The sequence below is a fragment of the Equus przewalskii genome, chromosome 6 (assembly GCF_037783145.1).
Source record: "Equus przewalskii isolate Varuska chromosome 6, EquPr2, whole genome shotgun sequence".
Classification (NCBI taxonomy): Eukaryota; Metazoa; Chordata; class Mammalia; order Perissodactyla; family Equidae; genus Equus; species Equus przewalskii.
In genome coordinates, this window is record NC_091836.1 from 1,509,725 (window position 1) to 1,530,280 (window position 20,556).

At 66.6% G+C, this 20,556-nt stretch overlaps 1 protein-coding gene across 9 annotated transcripts; it reads right to left on the reverse strand.

Annotated features, from left to right (window-relative positions):
- Positions 1–847: 847 nt before the first annotated feature.
- On the reverse strand, positions 848–14,978 carry LINGO3 (leucine rich repeat and Ig domain containing 3). Of its 9 annotated transcripts, none has more exons than XR_011540689.1 (7): positions 14,851–14,978; positions 12,774–12,906; positions 9,255–9,434; positions 8,526–8,753; positions 7,921–8,005; positions 7,643–7,721; positions 5,669–7,260 (listed from the first exon to the last, which is right to left on the reverse strand). XR_011540689.1 is itself a non-coding variant. In XM_070622431.1 (4 exons), exon 4 carries the CDS (start codon positions 4,994–4,996, stop codon positions 3,218–3,220), a length of 1,779 nt encoding a protein of 592 aa, XP_070478532.1. In that variant the 5' UTR covers positions 4,997–7,721; positions 7,921–8,753; positions 9,255–9,434; positions 14,851–14,969; the 3' UTR covers positions 854–3,217. The 9 variants fall into 9 exon arrangements, 2 of the variants coding, with proteins under 2 accessions (XP_070478533.1, XP_070478532.1); XR_011540688.1 differs by having other exon boundaries at positions 7,921–8,058; XR_011540690.1 differs by lacking the exon at positions 5,669–7,260 and adding an exon at positions 7,384–7,502.
- Positions 14,979–20,556: the final 5,578 nt, after the last annotated feature.

A 20,556-nucleotide genomic window follows, 5' to 3' on the forward strand; every position in this document is an offset into this window, starting at 1 on the left:
TGGCGACCCCAGGAAGGAGGCCCCCTCGGCCACACCCCAAGAATAAGAGAGGATTTGGGAAAGGTTGCATCTTGTACCCAGTTTGAACCAGGGACTCCGGCAGCCCCTGCGGATGGGGAAACTGAGGCACATGAGGCCATCGCTCACCTGCCTTTGCTACAGGAAGAATAGGGGGATGAGACCCTGGGGAGGGTTCGTGGCCCCAGCAGGTGGTGGGGGGCAGTCACCCCATAGCGTCCAACACGTCCCTATCCTGATAGACGGGGGCACCTTCTTCCAGGTTCACACGGGGAAACCGAGGCCCCGAGAGCCATGCTGGGGTGGCAAGTGAGAGGCTGCCCTTGGCCGTGGCTTCTGCCGACCGCCCTGACTCAGTCCACCTCCTTCCGGAAAGAGCACAGGCCTTCAGGGGCCAGCGGGCGTGAGTCCCGACATGGGGCCCTGTGCCTCAATTTCCCCATCCATCCACTGGGGGCTGGAGTGAGAACAGAGCGCTTTCTCAGTCTTACTTCCAGCGCTTGGGGTCGCCTGCGTTCCCCCCACCCCCCCCACCGCACCCTCAGAGGCAGGCCACCTCTCCCTGGCTGGGGACTCGGGGCACATGCCCTCCGACCTCTGACCCTCCCTTTGCCCCCTGTAAAGTGGGCTCATAAGGGGACCCGGCTCGCAGGGTTGTCATCAGCGTGAAAGGAGTTAACACGGGCAGCGCAGGGAACAGCATGGGAACAGCGTGGGCGCTCCTGAAGTGGCTGGGGCCGGGCAGCTCCCCCCCCCCCGCCGGGGGACCTCCGTGGCCCTACTTCCCGCCCCCACGCCTCCCATGAGAATCATATGAAAACCCTGAAGCTTGCTATTAAATCGGTTTCATTTTTATTGGGTTCCAATCCAATGCAGCAGGGCGGGGGTGGGGACCTGGGGGGACTCGGTTGGTGTGGGGACCGGGGTGGGGGCGGGCGGGCGGGCGGGTGGGGGGGGGCCGGGAGACGCCGACACACTGACGTTCTGAGTCCCTCTGCCGCCAAGAACGTGCCCCCTGCCGCCGCCGCGATGATGCTGAAGGCACTTGGATGTTGCTGTTGGGGTGGGGGGGAGGCCCTCGGGTTGTCATGGCGACCAAGGTCAGGAGGATGCTGGGGACGAAAACCGGTCGGTTCTGCCCAACTCGGGGGGACCAGGGGGCCGCTTACGCCCCACCGTGACTGGGGCTGGGGCGGGGTCCCCACCCAGGCTGGCCGTGGCCAGCAGCCGCCACTCGGCCCTCGGGGACCGGGGTCTCCGATGTCTCCCGCCACAGCCCGGGGAGAGCGGCCAGCGTCCCTTCCGGGTCCTCTCAGAAAGGTCTCGAGGGTCCCGGGCCCAGGCCGACCGTCAGGCCCACCCGTGGGCCTCTGCGTGCGTAGCGGTGGGTTCCACCCTCCGACTCATCTCACAGATGAGGACGCCGAGGGTCCAGGTGGTCCTCAGTCGCCAACTGAGGTTCCCCAGCCGGGCAGGAACAGAGGTGGCTTTGAGCCTTCCTCCGAGGTCCTTGAGAATACCGTCCTCATCTCCTGGTCGGCGGCTAAGCTCCTTTCTGGCCGAGGTTGGGCCACACAACTGTGCCCCCGTCCCCCACAACGATGCCCTGTCATCTGGCCGAGGTAGAGAGTGGGGGCGAGGACCAGGCTGGGGCAGGCAGGGGTCATGGACAGTCCCCGTCTGGTGTCTGAATACTGCCGCAAAACCTCAGCTCCTGCTTGCTTACCCCCAGTGACGGGGAACTCACTCTCTGAAGAGCGACAGGACAGTGCCCTTGGGGAATCTCTTCCTTAGCCTGAGCTGCAGTTGGCCTGTGATGTCCCTACTCTTTGGCCCAAGATCTGCCAGAAAGTTGCAGAGACCAAGGCGTCTCTGTCACCTTCTCCCAGTGACCCAGGTCCAGGCCTCCCTGTAGCCCATGCGCCTGTCCTGGCCTTGCTCCTCCCTGCTGCCCACACTCTCGGGGCTCCGGTGTCCCAGGGGAGCAGCGGGTCAGGGGCTGGCTCAGGGGCCGTGCGGACTGGGGCCTGGAGGTCTCTCCAGCTGGCCTGTAGGAGACGCCCCCCCAGAGGCCACGTGCTGCGCCCAGGGGTGCACATGGGAACAAGTGGCGGCTGGGGACGGTGGAGGAAGTGGGGACGGCTTCTCCCAGGGGGAGGGCGTCTGGGGCGGGGCCCCCCGGTGAGCCTGACCCGCTCGCTCGGCGAGACCTGAGCCCGGCGCCCGAGACCCTCCCCGAGGGCCGGCTGGCTGCGCAGGAGCTGCGTGCGAGCCGAGCGGGTCCCAGGTGGGAGCTCAGTGTGCTCCAGACGGGAGCTGAGTGTGTCTCGGGTGTGAACTGTGTCCCGGGAGTCATCTGTGCATGTCCCGAGTGTGAGCTGGGCGTGTCTCAAGTGTGAGCTGGGCGTGTCTCGTGTGAGCTGCGTGTGTCTTGGTCTGAGCCGTGAGTCCCAAGTGTGAGCTGGGTGTCTCATGTGAGCCGCGTGTGTCCCGGGTGTGAGCTGTGTGTGTCTTGGTGTGAGCTGCGTGTGTCTCGTGTGAGCTGCGTGTGTCTCGTGTGAGCTGCGTGTGTCTTGGTCTGAGCTGTGTCCCGAGTGTGAGCTGGGTGTGTCTCGTGTGAGCTGCGTGTGTCCCGGGTGTGAGCTGTGCCCTCGTGAGGGCCCCGCGTGCCTGCGGTGAGCTCTGGAGCGGGGGGCACCACTCTAGTGTCAGGTGTGTGTGACACGTGCATGTCCCACCCTGGAGCCGTGTGTCCAACTGTGTGTCCTGGGTGTGAACACGTGTGCACTGGGGTGAAGTGGGAGTGTCCAGGTATGACAGTCCAGGCTCTCTGTGCACTCTCTCTGCATCCAGGGTGTAGACCTCTCCCCCAGGTGTGAGCTCCCTGCCCCCCCCAGCCCGTGTGTCACCTGCGAGCCGAGGGGGGGCAGGCCCTGGGGTCTCGGCCCGCCCCACCCCGCCCCACCCCGCTCGGGCGGCCACGTCAGGGCAGGAAGCTGGGGTGAAACCTTAGAAAACGCTTGAGAAACTCTGCAAAAGATGCGTCCTCATGAAAAACAGACCTGCGGGCGGGTCTCTACAAAAAAGGGAAGTCCCTCCAGGAGCCGGCTGGCAGCCGCCCCACCCTGGAAGTGCATAGGTGGCCACGGGCGGGCCCAGCAGGCCGAGGGCAGCGGGAGGGCGGGGCCCCCCGAGACCGTCAGATCATCTTCATGTTGAACTTGCGCGCGCCGCCCTGGCCGGTGGTGGTGGCCGGCCCGTCCACCTTGCGGAACGAGTACTCCACGGAGAAGTGGTTCTTGTGCTGCCCGCGGCCGCGGCTCCACACGAAGAGCAGCAGGAAGCAGAAGAGGACGACGCCCAGGAAGGTGATGCAGCCCATGGCGGTGGACACCAGGATGGTGGTGAGGTCCAGCGGGGCGCGCGCCGCCGCCTGCGTCTCGTTGCGCCCCTCGCCCGGGGTCCGGTTGGCGGCCGGCTCGGGCTGCACGGTCAGCGTGGCGAAGTAGGTGTCGTTGCCACCCGCGTTGCTGGCCACGCAGGTGTAGGTGCCGCTGTCCTGCGGCCGCGCGTCCTGGATGGCCAGGGTGCCCCCGGGCAGCACGCGCGCGCGCCCTGCGCTGGCGGCGGTCACCGCGCGGTGCTGGGGGGTCACCCAGGCCACGGTGGGCGCCGGCTCGCCCTCGGCGCGGCACTGGAAGCGCACGGCGTCCCCCGCGGTGGCCGTCACGTGCTGCAGCCGCCGCTCCCGGATCTGGGGCTTGCGGCACACGAAGTACTCGAACAGCACCGAGTCGGGCAGGTTGCGCAGCGCGTCGCCGCGGACCTCGGCGGGGGTGGCGCAGGCCGGGAGGCGCCCGTCGAAGTTGAGGGTCTTGCGGCGCTGCACGATCCACAGCAGGCGACAGTCACAGGCCAGCGGGTTCCCGTCGACGCGCAGCGTCTCCAGCGTGTTCACCGAGTGGAAGGTGCTCTCCTCCAGCGTGGACAGCAGGTTGTCGGAGAGGTTGAGCAGGCGGATCTGCCGCAGCCCCAGGAAGGCCTGCGGCTCCACCACGGCCAGCAGGGCCCCCGCCAGGTGCAGCTCGCGCAGGCGCACCAGGTCGCGGAAGGACCCGCGCGGCACGGTGCTGATGGGGTTATGCGACAGGTTGAGGCAGGTGAGGTGCGCCTGGTGGCGCAGCGCGGCGGCGGGCACGGCGGTGATGTTGGTGTGCGTGACGGACAGCGAGGTGAGGTTGAGGCCGTGCAGGCTGCCCGCCGCCACCTCCTCCAGCAGCGGCCAGTTGTCGATCTCCAGGTGCAGCAGCCCCGGCAGCCGCCGGAAGTTCTGGTCCTCCAGCGCGGCGATGGCCAGGTGCCGCAGGCGCAGCGCGCCCAGGCCGCGCAGGTGGCCCAGCGACTCGCCCGACAGCGCCGTGAGGTTGCAGCGCTCCAGGGTCAGCTCCTCGAGCGCCAGCAGCCCCGCGAAGGCGCGGCGCGAGATGAACACCAGGTCGTTGTCGCCCACCTCCAGCCGGCGGAGGCTGCGCAGGTCCTGGAAGGTGTAATCCAGGAGGATGACCAGCTTGTTCTCGCTCAGGTCCAGCAGCGTGAGATTGTCCAGGCGCGTGAAGACCCCGGGAGGGATGAGCTTGAGCAGGTTGGCGCGCAGGCGCAGGACGCGCAGGCGCGGCAGGTTGGCGAAGGCGCCCGGCTCCACGTGCGCGATCACGTTCTCGCTCAGGTCCAGCTCCTCCAGCTGCGGCAGCGCCGCCAGGTCGCCGGGGTTCAGGCAGCGGATGCGGTTGCGGCTGAGCTCCAGCAGGCGCGTCTCGGCCGGGATGCCGTCGGGCACGGCGGTCAGGCGGCGCCGGGGACAGGCCACCGCGCGCGTCTGCGCGCTGCACTCGCAGCGGGCCGGGCAGCCCCCCGCCGGCGGCGGCGCGGCGGGCAGGAGCAGGAGCTGCAGGCTCAGGACGCGCAGCCAGCAGGTCATGGTGCGGAGCCTGGCCTAGGGCCGCGCCACCATCCTCGGGGCACCTGCGGGCGGAGGCAGCGTTAGCGGCGCGCGGGAGGCGGGTCTCCCCCGTGGCCCCCCGCGATCCCACGCCTGGGGGTCCCCCCACCCCACCCGGAGAGGACCCAGCACGCGCGTCCACAGGAACCCTGGGCACGCGCGTTCCCAGCAGCAGCAGCAGCAGCAGCGGTGCAATCGCCAGAAAGCGGAAACAGCTCAAATGCGCATCCACGGGTGATGGATGGATGCACACTCGTGTCCCCCCACACGCTGGAGCATCACGCAGCCGGGAAGAGGAGCGAGGCCCTGACACAGCTGCACGTGGACGGACCTGCACACACGACGCTCAGGGAGAGAAGCAGACACAGAAGGACACACGGCGTGTGACCCCATGGACATGAAACGTCCAGAACAGGCAGATCCACAGACAGACAGCGGGCTCGTGGGGGCCAGGGGCTGGGGAGGGGGTGGGGGTGATGCTGATGGGAACAGACGGGGTTTCTTTTTGGGGTGGTGGAATGTTCTGGAACAAGATAGTGGTGGTGATGGCACAACCTTGCAAATATATCAAAACCACTGAATTGTGTACTTGGAAATGGTGAATGTTATGTTTTTTGAATTTTGTCTAAAACAAAACTGCAAGAGAAAGTATTTATTGAACTGGAGAAGAACGATGCAAATTTAATGTAAAATTTTTGATGCCAACCCCCCCCATTTATTGAGTGCCTACTGTATACCAGGCTTTGAATGCCCTAAAGAAGAAGGCAGACTAGCTCCTGCCCTCCCCGGGGGCTCACGTCTGTCACGGGGAACAAACAGGTGGTCCAAATGTCCCCTCCCCCTGAAGGGGCCTTACCAGGTTGCCCGCCCACCTCGTCCCCCCTCTGCTATGTTGTTTATTTGTCCGCACGGGTCCATGCGTCACGTGACATTAGAACAGCTTTTAATGTTCCTTGTCACCTCCAACTGGCTCATGAGCGCTCCCAGGCCTTTGCGTCCGTCGCCTCAGCTCCGTCGGGGCCTAGATCTGTCCCCCAGACACGGCACCGGCTCCACGGACATCGACGCGTCTGGGCAGCGAGACCAGAGGATGGACGCGGCATGGATGGAGGGTCCCGGCGGTCAGGGTGGAAGGAGGGGGCGGCCTCTGACCCGTTACGGTGACACTTCAGCCGGGACTACGTAGTGGGTTGAACTGTGTCCCCCAAAAAGATCCGTTCGAGTCCTGAGCCCGGGACGTGTGAATGGGGCCTGCGGGGCAAGAGGGTCTTTGCAGCTGTGACGAGCGCAGACGGGGTTCTGGGGAGGAAGGTGGGCCTGGGACCAATGACTGGGGCCTTCGGCGAACAGGTACATGTGGACACAGACACAAACCGGGGGACAAAGGCCACTGGCAGGAGGCAGGGACTGAAACGATGCGTCTACAAGCCGAGGGACGCCCAGGGCCCTGGAAGCTGGGAGAGGCCAGAGGACCCTCCACTGGAGCCTCCAGGGGGAGCGCGGCCCCGCCCACCGGGATCTCAGACCTGCGGCCTTTGGAATGGAGAGGGCAGAGATTTCTGTCGTTTGGAGCCCCCCACCCCAGACTGTGGTGCTCGGTTCTGGTGGCCACAGGAAGCTCACACAGACCCCAAGGATGAGCAGGAAGGTGCCCCCGCTGGGGGAAGAGAGTTCCAGGCTGGGGGAACAGCCTGTGCAAAGGCCCTGAGGCAGAGGGGCAGCCAGCAAGGCTCTACCGGGGCAAGTGGTGGGGGGGGAGTGGGACATGCGCTGAACGAGTCACTGAGGCCGGATGGTGCACAGCCTGGAGCCCATGAGGGACAGATGCCAGCACGCTGGGGCCTCTGCACCTGGCCTTTCCACGCTGCTCATCTCTCCTGGCAGCCAGCTGCACCCCGCCCCCCCGGCTTGGCCGCAGCCCAGATCCCGGGTGCAAGTGGGGGGTGGCAGGGAGGGACAGCCAGCTGGCAGCTGCATGGGGGCCGCCCCACCTGCCGGGCAGCCCTTTTGGGCATCTTAGCTTTTGGGGACCCCGGCCGAGTTTCCTCCTGCCTCCCCGGGCCCTTTGGGGAATTTAAGGTGACAATGCCACACGCCGAGCCCCGAGCAACCGCTCGCTTAACGCTGGAGATGAGCCGCAGGAAAGTGGGGGCAGAGGTGGCATCTGCAGCGTCACCAAGTTCGGATGAGGTCGCGCCGGAGCAGGGCGGGCCCGGATCCAGTGAGCAGTGTCCTTATAAAACCTGGACGCGGACACAGAAAAGACGGCCGTGGGACGTGGGGGTGGGGGATGCGTCCACAGGCCGAGGGACGCCCAGGGTGGCCGGGAGCCACCGGCCGCTGCGGGCAGCAGGCAAGGACCACACCCGGAGTCTCTGGAGCGAGCAGGGCCCTGCGACACCTCAACCTCAGGCTGGTGGCCTCCAGATCAGAGAGGACGGCAAACTTCTGGGGTTCCCAGACTCCCCGCTTGTGGGACTTTATCCTGGCAGCCACAGGACCCTCGGATGAGACCCGAACGAGTATCTGTGTGCCCTCGAGAAAAACTCACACCTCAGGGCAGAGGGGCAGGAACAAGGAGGCTTGGTGTGCTGTCGTCCGAAACAGCAAAAAATTGGAACTAACCTGAGTGTCCATCGCTAGGGGATCAGGTGAATAAACTGCGGTCCGTGTCCGCTGTGGGACACAGGGCGACTTGTATGTACTGATGAGGGAGGACAGCAGAGAGGCAATTATAATGAGGTGGTTGGGTCGGGGGGAAACCAGAACTAACCTAAGTGCCCATCCAAAGGGGATTGGTTAAATTGTGGTCCCCGCCTGCTGTGGGATCCAGGCGGCTCGTATGTACCAACAGAGAAGGCCGAGCCGAGATGTAGGTATAAGGAGACAAAAGGGGAACTAACCTAAGTGCCCATCCAAAGGGGATCAGTCAAATAAGCCGTTACTGTGGAATGCTGGGAGATCGGAAGGTGCCCACGAGGACGATGGCTGAAATATGGTGACACGGGGGGGACATAATCCGGGTTACACGCAGCACCATCCTATTCGTGGCAAAATCAAATGCAACACCAGACCGGCTTCCAGCCACGAGAGGGTGGGCGCACAGACAGAGGCGCCGCCGGGTGACGGGAATTCACGCGCCACACGGAGCGGCCCGCGAGGGGCAGGAAGGGGGTTCCCGGGGCTGAGGCTGCAGAAGCCGAGGGGTCGCCCCCCCGGCTGCTGGGAGGTCGTGGTCTCAGCCCCCACTCGGTCCCCCCGGGGAGCAGGGCGGGAGGCAGCGGGAGGAGCGAGGCCGGGTGGCTGCCACCCCCCGCGCTTGTCCTTAATCGTGGCCTGGGCCTCCTCGCGGGGCACGTAATCCCTTCCCCAAGGCGAACTCCGGTCCCAGGCCGCTTTTCTAGGTCATTCTCTCCGAGCGCTTGGCCAGGCTGTGTCCGGGGAGGGGACCGAGCGCCAACGACCGCCCCGTCCACCTGCCCACCTCGCGCCGCCGGCAACGTCTGACCTTAAACCTGTCCCCGGCTTGGAGGTCACTCCCGGGTCCCCGTCCCGGCCCGTGCCACTGCCTGTGGTCCCCCAGCCAGGGATGGGGGACAGGAAGTGAGCAGCCGGCTTTGGGGGGGTCGGGACCTCGCTGGCTCTGCCCTGAGGAGGCACTGGCCGGTGTCGCTTTGTCCCCACACGGGGACGAGCTGCCCGGTTCGTTCTGTCTGCAGAAGAGGGTTTCACGGCCCTAAAGGAAAATTTAATTCCAAGTCCTCCCCTCGTCCCCACTGGGTCACTCTGCTCTACCACGTGACCTCCTCGCGGTCCCTCCAACCTGGTCCTGCCCCAGGCCCTTTGCACGGGCTGTGCCCCATACCTGGAACCCCTTCCGCGCATGGCTCTCTCTCTCTGACTTTATTTGGGTCTCACCCCCAAGGTCACGTCCCCGGTGACTCTCTGGACTCAAGTCCCCACCCTCGTTTCTCTGAAATGCCATTTAATCCCTTCTTTGATGCTGGCATCTCCACCTGGACTGTGAACATCGTCACCGTCAGCAAAGTGGCCCACATTCTTCAGTCCTGAGCCCCTGGGTCGTCCCATTTGGTCCCCACAAAAGCTCACGGGGGTCCCCGCTGTCACCGCCACTTTGCAGATGGGACACTGAGGCTCAGAGGGACTCGAGTCACCCGCTCGGGGTCCCACAGCGCAGCACAGGCAGCAGAGGAAAGTCTCAGGGACACTCGCTAACCTTTTTTTAACAAACAGCCGGGGACCAGGTCCCGGTGGCTCGTCAGCTGGAATCTAAAACGCGGGTCTGTTTCTGCTGGACCGATGTGATCATCGTCCCCCGAGGTTCCCCCTCTTGTGTGGATCCAGTGCGTCCGTCCGTCAGTCAACAAACATCTACCGTGTGCTGACCATTTTCCAGCTGGAAAGGACGTTAGACAAACAGTTGCCGTCGACAGCGGACAAGGACAAACCGAGGGAGGAAGCAGTCAAGTGACACGAGGTCGGAGCGGGCAGGGCACAGCCACGGCGATCCAGTCTCAAAGGGCCGGCGGAGACCTCGGTCCTGCCGTGCTGTGTGACCTCTGATGAAAATCACACCCTCTCTGGACCTTGCCTGTCACAGGGAGCGAGCACCCGGGGCGCTGAGCTTCAGCGCTATAATTATTCCCTGGGATGAGTGGCCAGCTGGTCCTGCTGCCCAGCGGGGGCCACTCGAGCTGTGACCCAGTTTGTCGACTCTCCCCTCTGGCGGCAGGCGCGGCCCTGTCATCTTCCCGGCGGGGGGGCTCCGGGCCCCTTGGGGACGAGCACGTCCTTGGAGAGGGACTGGCCCTTCGCCGGCTGGGGTTCCGCCGAGACGCCCCCAATTCCTGCCACCCCTCGATGGGCGGCTGGGCACCCCGGCGGGTGGAGACCCTCTCTGGGCGTTTCCGCTCCCTGAGGCCGGGATCCCTGGTTCCCAAATCCAGTGGGGTCTGCGTCCCGGTCGTCCCTCCGCAGGCAAACTTTCTAGGGCCTCGGCCCGTTTCCGGGGGGTTCTCAAGACAGGAGGCGCTGGGAAGGGTGGCGGGCGCAGTGGGGACAAAGGACCCGGCCGGACGGCGGGATGAGGCGACACCACAGGGCCAGCTCCGTCCTCCTGGACCGAGCGCCATCTGCTCCTGGGTGACCCCTGACCTTCCGCTCGGCCACACGTCTCCCCTGAGCTCCAGCCCTGACCGCCCCCAGGAGGCCCCGCGGTGGCCCAGGGTCACCCGGCACAGGGCGCCGTCCCCTTCCCATTCCCCTCGCCCGGGCCGGACCCGTCAGCGCAGCCTCCATGCGTCCCCGCCGACCGGCACCAGCGGCTGTGGGCGCCTCCGGCCGTGTCACATGGCCCAGTGTCCCTGGGGGGCAGCACCGCCCCGGGGGAGATCCTGTCCTAGGGGACGCCGGGCACAGAGGGGGCATCCGGTTGATGCCCCAGGAGGAAACAGGCTGATTATCGGCCTGTGTTACAGACGGGGAAGCAGAGGCCCAGAGAGGGGAAGCGACCGGCCCAGGGCCACACAACGGGGGAGAAGCACATGCAAGCCTGGAACCCAGGACGTCCCCATCAGCATCCCCCCCACCCCCTCCCCAGCCCCCGGCCCCCATGAGCCCGCTCTCTGTCTGTGGATCTGCCTGTTCTGGACGTTTCGCGTCAATGGGGTCACACGCCGTGTGTCCTTCTGTGTCTGCTTCTCTCCCTGAGCGTTGTGTCGGGGGGCGAGCGGACAGGAGTCACCCTAACAAACACGAGAAGTGGAAAGTGGGGACAGTGGTGTCTGTCACCGCCTGATCCTTTGTGGCCAGGCGGGGGGAGGCCCGTTAGAGCCTAGACCGTCTGGCGGGGACTCAGTGGGCGGGTGCTGGGTGGAGGGACCTCGGGGACGAAGGCTCGGGGCTCCGAGGAGCAGGAGGAGGAGGGGCTGGCGGCCGGGCCGGGTCTACATTTGGGGCTGGGAGTCGGGGTGGGCAGGGGGTCTACCAAGGGCACCGGACCCCCATGAGGTGTTCGGGCTGGATGCCCAGAGCAGTAGGGAGCTATGGGGGGTCTGAGGGGGAGCACGGGGCGGCATCCATTCCGTGGGGTCTGACTCTCGCCTGCGTCCCCTGAGCCTGGAGAGTCTGTCTCCCGCCCGGACAGCGACATCGCGAGCGGGGACCACATCATTCCCCTGTCCGCCCCCAGCATGCATGGGGCGGGGGGCTCCAAGGGCCCCATAATCTCCGTGAAGGCGGGAGAGAACCAGCGAGACCCCGGGGCCCCATAGGAGCTGACGAATGAGAAGCGAGCCGAGAAGGGACTTTGTCACCGGGATCCTTCCAGAAAAGTCTGCTGGGTGCTGGCTGGGGTCAGAAGCCCTGAGTCCCAGGCCCTGTTCCCAGGCTTTCGGCCAAGTCTTCACCTCATTCGTTCGTTCATTCATTCAACAAGCACTTAATGGGCGCCTGCTGTGTGCCAGGCCCTGTTCTAGTTCTTGAGGAAACGGCTTTGAACAAAACAGACAAAATCCTGCCACGGTGTCTCCGGGTGACGAACAGAAGGAAGGGGGGCAGGTGGAGGGCGCGTGTGGGCAGCCGGGAAGGGGCGCCCTGGGGCCCCTCCAAGGACACCCACGTCCTTGGACGCATGGATGCAACACGTTGCAGGCGAAAGGGATTAAGTCCGGATGCGGTTAAGGATGCTGATACGAGAGCTCGAGATGGGGGTGACCCTGGATTCCCGGGGCCCAGGGTCAGCCCAGGGTCCTGAGCAGAGGGAGGCGGGAGGGTCAGAGGCCGAGATGGAGACGCTGCGCTGCTGGCCGTGTAGACGGAGGAAGGGGCCCTGAGCCCAGGACGCGGCGCCTCTGGAAGCTGGAGGAGGCGGGACACGCTCCTCCCCTGGGGCCTCCGGGGGGACCCGCCCTGGGTTTAGGACTCCTGACCCCAGGATGTGAGATGACCAATGTGTGTGGTTTTAAGCCCCTGGCTTTGTGACAGTCGTTGCCGTCCTGAGGTGGAGGGGACCGAGTCCTCACCGCGGGGTCTGCCATCAGCATCAGCCCCCGGGGAGGGGCCCCGAAATCCGTCCATCGCGGCTGGATCCGGGCACTGGAGCCCCGTGCCGTCCGCGCCAGGCTGTCCAGGACCTACGTGCCACGCGGCCCTCAGGCCAGCCGGCCGGTCCCCTCCCCTCGGATGGAGGCGGCCCCGCTCCCGGGTGGGGGGTCTGGCCGGGCCCCAGCCCCTTCCCCCACCCCCACAAGCTTCCTCCCCCCCAGGCCACGTGGGACACATGCTCCCGTCCCGTCCCAGGCCGGGGAGGCTGAGGACGCCCCGGGACAAGGCTGAGCCAGGCACCCCCCGGGGGGGCGAGGGGGACAGACGCCGGGAGCTGGGCTGCTCGGCCCCTCTGTCCCCAGGCCATCCCTTTCTCTGTCACCCACCACTGCTGGGGCGGGAGGGAGCAAGGGGACGAGGTCAGGCAGTGCCCTCGGGGTGACCCCGTTCACGCCTCCAGAGGGACAGACGTGGGAGGCGGGGGCCCAGCTCAGGCAGCGCCCAGCTCTCGGAGGCCTGCTTTTGGGGACACAGTGCTGACCCCCGGCTGCGGTGCATGCTTCGTCCTAGATCCGGGTCCTCCCGGGGCTCTCATCCGTGACAATTCATTAAGCCCTAATTAGCCTCCGTCTGCTGTTTGTCCCTGTTAACCCTTCGGGGGGCTGGGGGCCTCCCGACCCACTTTCCTCACCAGTCTGTGCATGGGGGTGTGGGGGGCGCATGGGGCTGGCTGTCGACCGCCCTCTGCAGGTGAGGCCTCTCGATCCGGAACCCCTTTTCGAACGCCCACGGTCTAGTGCGGCCCGCTCACCCACAAGCCCAGCCTGGAGAGTGAGAATAAAGAGAAAAGGAGACTGAGGGTCAGAGTGGTCCCCAGCTCGCCCGGCATCCCTAAGCTTGAGAGTCGACCTCCGAACGCGGGTCTGACGCCAGCTCCTCTCCGCTCAATCCCAGAGGCGCCCCCATGGAGGGCGGAGGGCGCTCCGGGATTGACACGCGGTGGTGGGCGGCCCACCGGGACGAGTTGTGCGGTGGTGGGCGGCCCACCGGGACGAGTTGTGCGCGGAGAGTCCTCCAGGAGGCTCTCCACCTGGTGACTCGGCGCTGACTCAGGGGCGCCGGGAGCGACAGCGCCGTGGGAAGGGAAGTCAAGCTGCCGCCTCGGATCCGCTCGGCATTCCCACTCAGCCAGGAACCTCGGGGCCCGGGATCGATCCGGGGGCGGCCGGAGCAGCCGCCAGCCTCCACGGGCGCGCACGGAGGCCCCGGGCGGGCAGGGCGCGGGGGGCGGCCCGACGGCCCGTGTTAACCGAGCGCCTGGCCCACGGCTGCCCCAGGCCACGGCCGCCACGCACACCGCTTCCTTCCACCCCGCCAGGAACCCCGTGTGCACGTCTGTCTCGAAATTGGAGCCCAGAGAGGGGCTGGCACCCACCGGAGGTCACCAGCGGAACCCGGGAACAGAAGAGTGGGAGGAGGAAGGGCTCTGCCCCCCCTGAGTCCCCATCCCACGGCTGGGGGGGCCCCTTCCTGTTCCCCCCACGTCATCCAGATGGGGTGTGGGAGCTGGGTCTGTCGGGAAAGCCCACGGGCTTGGCCCACGGGGTCTTCCGGCTCCGATGCCGTCTCAGGCGGCTGCCACTTCGGCTCACAGGGGAAGGCACCCGCAGCCAGGCCCGGCCCAGACTCCCAACAAAGGTCACCCTCTCCGTGCCTGGACACCTGGTTCCACCCGCCTCATCCACACGGAGCCCGGAGGGCCTTCACCTCTGAGCACTCACACGCCAAACCCTTCCCGGTCTCCACACCAACTCCAGGGAGCCCTCCGGGCTTGCTCCAGCTCTCACAGCCCTGCCAGCCCTGAACATCCTCCCCAAATCAGGTCCCCAGACGCTCCCTGTGCCTCCCTGCCGTGTCACCCCAGACACCCACTTCCCACCCTCCCAACAGAGGCAAGAGGTTCTTAACCCGTCTGTGCAGACTTGGATTCATCAGGGGCCACTTGCCGAAAACGTAGGTTCCGGGGTCCAAACCCCTATACAAGTTCTGATTCCTCAGACCTGGGGGGCTGGAGTACCCACGTCTTCAGTGCCCGGGGCACACGTGGTGAAAAACCAGTTATAAGGTGGTCTCGAAAGGGAGGACCGGGTCGCCTTTGTCCCCAGATGGAGGCACCAGGTGCTGTCCCCTCTCCCCCCAACTTGTTGAATGGGGCACCATGGCCCCCCCCACCCCGGGGCCCCAGAGGTGCAGGGGGCACCAGGCCCAGCTCAGGAGGTGCAGAGAAGCCCCCAGCGCATCCTGGGTGCTGCTGGGACACAGGCCCCCAGCGCGGGGGGCTCAGCCTCCCTGGACCCCGACGGCCCCTCCGCCTTGCGCGCGGCTCGGCGGCCCCCAGGCTGGACCAGACCCCGCTGCGGGAAGGACAGGAGGGCGCAGGGCTGAAGCCTCGGGCGCGACCGTCCCCCAGCCCTCCAGACCCAGCCAGCGCCCCCTTCCTCTCCCCGCGGAGGGGGCGCATCCTCCCAGGCGGTCCCCCACTGCCCCAGAGAGACGCCCCCCCCGGCCCCCAGCTCCTCGGCGCCCCAGGGGAGGGGCGGCGGGACCCCAGCTGGAGAGTGGCCCCCAAAGTTTCCGGGGGAGCGCTGGGGGCCTGGCGAGGGGCGACGCGCCGGGGAGGGTTGCGCGGGGCGAGGGACGGGGGCGCGGGCGGGGATCGCGGGGCGCAGGCGGAGGAGGGGGTCGCCGGACCCCACGCGGCCACTCACCTGGGCGGCTCCGCCGCGGACACGGCGCGGGCTGCGGCGCGGGGGCCACCCGGAGCCGACTCGAGCCGCCGCCGCCGCCGCCTCCCGGGTCCGCCGTGCGCGCGCCCGCCGCGCGCGCCCGCCGCCGCCGCTCTCCCCGGTGCGCGGGGCGGGGGCGCGCGGGGCTGCGCCGGGCCGTGCGCGCGGCCTGCTCGCTGGGCCGCAGGTGTGCGGGGCCGCGGGGCGCGCGGGGACACGTGCGCGCAGGTGCCGGGACGCGCGCCAGGGCGGCGGGGGGGATCCGGGGGGGTGGGGAGGGGGGGACGGGGCCGCTGCGCGTGCGCCCCGCCCGCGTGGGAGCGAGTCTGAGGACCCCGTGGCCTTGCGGGGCGTGCGGAGGCTGCGGCGCCGGGCACGCAGAGCTCATCGGTGCCCCTCTGGGACCTGTCGCCTCCTCGCTGTCTTCGGTCCCAGCCTCACACCTGGCACCTGGACACCTGCCCACCTGCCCAGCCTCTTCCACCCTTCCCTCCAGCCCGTGCCCCACGAGGACCGCAGAGGAAGCTTAGCCCCTGGGCTCCAGAACCAGCTATGGCTCCCTATTGCCCTCAGGATCACACTCAACTCCACAAGCTTCCGGATGGGCCCCGGCCGCGCCTTCCTCCCCTCCCGCTCCCCCTCGCTCATCCCCAGAAACACCGCGCCCCCCCAGTCTCAGGGCCTTGCACTTGCTGTTCCCCTGTGGGAGGCCTTTGCCCTCATTCTCTTGGCCAGTGCATGGTCCCTGTGTTTGTCTGACTACCTGGGCTTTTTCCCGGCTGGGCCCTCAGCCCGGAGCCTCCGCCGGCCGAGTGCTCATCTCACGGTTTGGGGAGCAGTGGGTGCCCGCTGCCCGGGGCCTCGAGTTCCCAGGGGCCCCGCCCGGCCTTATGAAAGGTGTCTTTTCGGAGCAGACACCCTGGGATCACTGAACATCGGGGTGAGGGGCCCCTGTCCCTGACGCCCAGGCTGGGACACCGTGGCACCTGAGGGGAAGCGAGTCAGGGCAGAAATGGGACCGGGAGTGGGGTGTCCTGAGCCCCCGGACGGGGCCTGCCGGGCATGGGCCAGGAGCGCACGCTGCCCCATTTAGGGGGCTCACCCCGTGGGGCCTGGCGTGGGAGGCGGGTGACAGTGCTGTGTGGGGCGCGGGGGCATCGTCCCCCAGGGCACGCCCAGGTCACAAGGCCACCTGGCTCCCTTCTGACCGTGGGCCTTGCTCCTTGCTTGGGTTCTGGGCTCCAGGCGGACGCTGTGGTTACTCCCATTTCAGGGACGAGCAGACGGACAGATGCCGTTTGTCCCCAGGGAGGGGCGCCAGGTGGCCCGGGCGTGTAACCTTGCACCGCCCCGACCCCCTCCCGCAGCTGCCTCCCCCCAGCCGCTTCCATGGTGGCTTGGCGTCGGCTCGGCCACCTGTGACTTAAGCAGGCTCCGTTCCCAGACTGTCGCGTTGGCTGGAGGCCCAGAACCCGCATCCCGGGAGGCCGCAGGCCAGGCGCCCCCGCGGGCTGGGGGGGGCGGTTCCCGTCCTGGCCCCGGAGAGCTGGAGGCCGAAGGAGGATGTGAGCTGCCCTCCTCGTGGTTCCCACCCCCACGGCGGGCCCGGAGCCCTGCACGGAGTCATCGCTGCGGATGCTGTGTGACCTCAGGGAGGTCACTTCCCTTCTCTGAGCTTCTCTTCCTCCCTCCTGACACCAGGCTGTCAGGGCTCTCGGAGGGAAGCATTTATCCAGCACCTACTGTGTACCAGGCCAAGCGCTGGAGGGAGGCGATGCTGGGGGCACAAGGGAGCTCACCGTGGGCAGGGAGGGGAGCAGACTCAGCCTCGTGAAATAATCACAAGGTGGGCGTGGAAAGCTCAGCAGAGATGCCTGGCGGGGCCCCAGGCAGGGGGGCAGGGATGCCTCCCCGAGGAGGGGGCGCTGGAGGTGAGTCCTGCAGGGGGAGGGAAGTTAACCCGGGTTCGAATCTTGGTCCTGCCACATCCCCTCCAGCCTCAGTTTCCACATCTGCGAAACGGGGATCAGCGCACAACCCGTCTTCTGGGGCCGCAGGGACGCCACTCCCGAGGACAGAGGGCCACCAGGGCGGCCAAAGGGCGGGGGGAGGCCTCGGGCACACGCCCACCTCAGGACTTTGGCACGGCTGTTGCCCCTGCCTGGAACGGCCTCCCCCAAGACATCTGTGCGCTCGTCCCCCTTCCTTCCTGACGCCCGTCTCTACCACAAGCTCCTTCTGTCCCGGCTGCGCCTCGGGGCTCCCGGGTGAGGACGCTTCGTGGTTTGCGGATCGACCCTGTCTGCCGCGCGCCCATCCTTCTGGGGGGCTGTGGCTCCAGCGGGTACGCAGCAGGCGCCCAATAAAGATGGGCTGGGTGAACGAGTGGTCCGGTGGCGTCGAGGGCGGTAGAGGGAGCTGGGTTTCGGGGGGTCTGGGTGGGGCAACAGCACCCCGTGTCCCTCCCTGACACTGCAGCTCGTCCTGTCCCTTCTGCCCCGTCCCGAGGGGAGCCCGCCGTGGGCAGGACCCCGGCGTCTTGCGCACCGCCCACCCCCGGAGCGCATGCGCAGCAGATGGCGGGAAGGTGCGCGTTGGCTGCGTCTAGCGGGACGAGGGACGTGGGCCCAGCATCCCCTGCGGGATGCTGCCCGGGGATGGGGGGCGTGGGAAGGGGTTCCAGCCTCCCAGGCAGGGGTGGGGGGGCGGTACCTGGTTGCCAAGGTTACGGCCACCTGTGATGGGGACGTTGCCATGGAGATGGACCCCCGGGAGGAGAGGGCGGCTCCAGATGCAGAAGCTGCGGGAGGGGCTGGGGGCAGGGAGAGGGCCGCCTGCCAGGGCCTCCCCCCCACCCCGAGCCCCAGGGAGCCCTCCGGGTAGGGGTGCAGTGGGGCCACGGGCTGTCCCCGTCCTGTGCCCTCGTGCCTGGGAGAGCCAGCACGTGTCCGTAATTATTTCTAAGATCAAAAGCCCTTGTCGTCTGGCCCTGGCTCTCCAGCGAGATGTGTGGGATCAGCAACCGTGGCCAGTGGTGGGGGTCGTGGGGGCAGGTGTGGCCCCAGATGAGTGTCTTCCCCTCTGTCATCGGGCTGGGTCATGAGTGACTCGAGGCCTTGGGTTCCCAATCCAGAGCCCTGGGGTGGCGCTGGGTCCCTGCTGTGTGACCTCCAGCTGGTGACCTAACCTCTCTGAGCCCCAGTCGCCTCATCTGTAACCCGGAATGCTAATAACGAATCCGTCCCGGCTGTGGGAGGCTAAGTAGCTACAAGACCGGGTAACACTGACCAGAGTGCCCGATGGACGGTAAACACATGAGCGGGCAGCTATTCTCACTCTCTGAGCCGACACTTCCTCAACACCGTGTGTAGCGCAATGGGATCCTGCGTCCCCTGCACCTCGTCACAGGCTGGGGCAACGGAGGGGCCCCAAATGCAAGCTGTGGAGCAAGCGTCCCAGGAGGGCCGGGCCCCCGAGGACGAGCTCTGTGGGCCACAGAGGCTGGCGGGGGGCACGGCGAGGGCGACGCCGGAGGGGGTCCAAGGCTAAACCGCCCCGGCGTCCGTGTCGTGTGGCCGAGGGGCCTTTGGGGCCCTAAGCTGACAGCGGCCCCTCAAGGCAGTGGGGGCCCCAGACGGCAGCTGGCAGTCGCAGCAGGTGGTGCCCCGATGGGACTCCGTGCGCCCCTCCGAGGACGCCCCGCAAAGCTTGGTGGAATTGACCGACTCGGCCGTAGCCTGGGGACCCCACTAAAGGCGTGCGCCCCGGCCCTGCCGCGCCCCCTCCTGCACCTGCCTGGACCTCCTGCGCGGCCGGCCGTGTCCTCCTCCAGGGCCCCGTGAGGCATGAGCGTCTCTCTCCCGGCTCCTTTGTGGTCATCCCCTGGGCCGCGGCTCACCCTGCCCGGCTCCGCTCCACGGCCGTGGACTTAACAGAGTCGCAACGAGGGGACTGCGAGCTCAGAGAGTCGCAAGGAGCGCGGCCATGAGGCGCAGACGGAAGGGGTGCTCAGGCTTCACCTGAAGGGGAGTTGGGAGCCACAGAGGGTTCTAGGCAGGGAGCATCAGGCTTGGCTTTGTGCGGCCACGTGGGAGGATTCTGGGTACAGAAGCCGGGAGCTTCGGGAAGTGTCCCCTTGACTAGCCACCCCCCCAGAGCAAGTTCTGGGTTCAGAGCGGAGTTTGAACATCCGCCATTAAAAAAAAAAAAAGCCTCTCCCCGTACACGCGGAGATGAGCAAAGGGGCCCCTCGCTCACGTTCACTTTTTATTACGGAAATTTTCAAACACGAGCAAAAGCTGAGAAAACCATCCAGTGCCCCCGACGCGCGGCCGACGGCCGCTCCCTCGGCGCCAGCTCCGCTCCCAGCGGCCGCCAGAGCCGCTCTCTGCCCGGCGGCATCCGCTCCTCCAAGACGAGCGGACGCAGCAAACCCGCAGCAACGCCCTCCTCGTCCTGCAAAGGTTGTCAGTAGTTCCGGAACCTTCCACCAGCCAGCGCCCAGCTGCCCCCACTGTCCTGTAAAACGTTTTTCATACTTTGTTCAAATCGGGATTCAAACTGGGTCCATTCGATGCAGTTGGTTGGTACGTCTCTGTCAAGGCACGGGGTCTGTCTGTCTCCCTCTGTCTCTGTCTCTCTCTGTCTCTGTCTCCCTCTGTCTCTGTCTCTATCTCTCCGTCTCTGTCTCTCTCTGTGTCTCTCTGTCTCTGTCTCTATCTCTCTGTTTCTGTTTCCCTCTGTCTCTCTGTCTCTGTCTGTGTCTCTCTGTCTCTATCTCTCCATCTCTGTCTCTCTGTCTCTGTGTCTCTCTGTCTCTGTCTCTATCTCTCTGTCTCTGTCTGTCTCTCTGTCCCCCTCTGTCTCCTTCTGTCTCTCTGTCTCTGTCTCCCTCTGTCTCTGTCTCTGTCTCTCTCCTTCCCGGCAATGTATTTCTTGAAGGATCTAGTCACTTCTGGACTCTGCTGACCGTCGTCCGCTGTCCCAGCACCGCGCCTCCCGGGGTTCCTGGGTCTTCCCTGCGTTACGGGTGACTGAGGCCAACGCGGCCTCCGACCTCGGAGCTTCTGGATGAGTCGGGGGACGTGGACAGAAAGCAGAGACACAACCAACTACGTGAGATGAGTGCGGCTGACGGGTGGGGATGGAAGTTGGTGCCGCGGGTGAGCCTGGGGGCGTGGTGGTCTGGGAGGGGCTGTTCCAGCGGGCCGGCCCGGGGAAGCCTCCCTGCAGGGACAGCCTGGAGGAGGTGAGGGGTGAGGTTTGTGAACGTGTGGGAGGAGACGTGGTCCAGGAGCACGAACAGCGTGTGCAAAGGCCCCGAGGCGGGAGCAAGCCCAGAGCCCTGGAGGGTCGGCAGGGAGGCCGCTGTGGCCGGGGTGGAGTGGAGAGCACCTGGCAGAGAGGGGGACAGGTGGGGTCACGCAGGACCTTGAGGACCCAGGAGTCCGGATTCTGTTCTAAAGTGACAGGAAGACACTGGAGGGTCTTCAGCAGGGGGTGAGGGGGTCTGCTTTCCCGCTGGACTGTGGGGAACCCGAGGGGAGGCAGGGAGACGAGAGGAGGCAGGTGGCGCCACGATCCGGGACGCGGGGGCCTGACCCGCAGCGCGGACCCTCGGCGAGTCACGGCACTTCAGCAAGTTGATGCTGCAGGAGCAAGTCGATTTTGCAAAAAGCAAAGACTTTG

Excerpts from the sequence above, each read along its gene's own strand:
- LINGO3 (XM_070622432.1), bottom strand. The coding sequence starts at position 4,996 with ATGACCTGCTGGCTGCGCGTCCTGAGCCTGCAGCTCCTGCTCCTGCCC.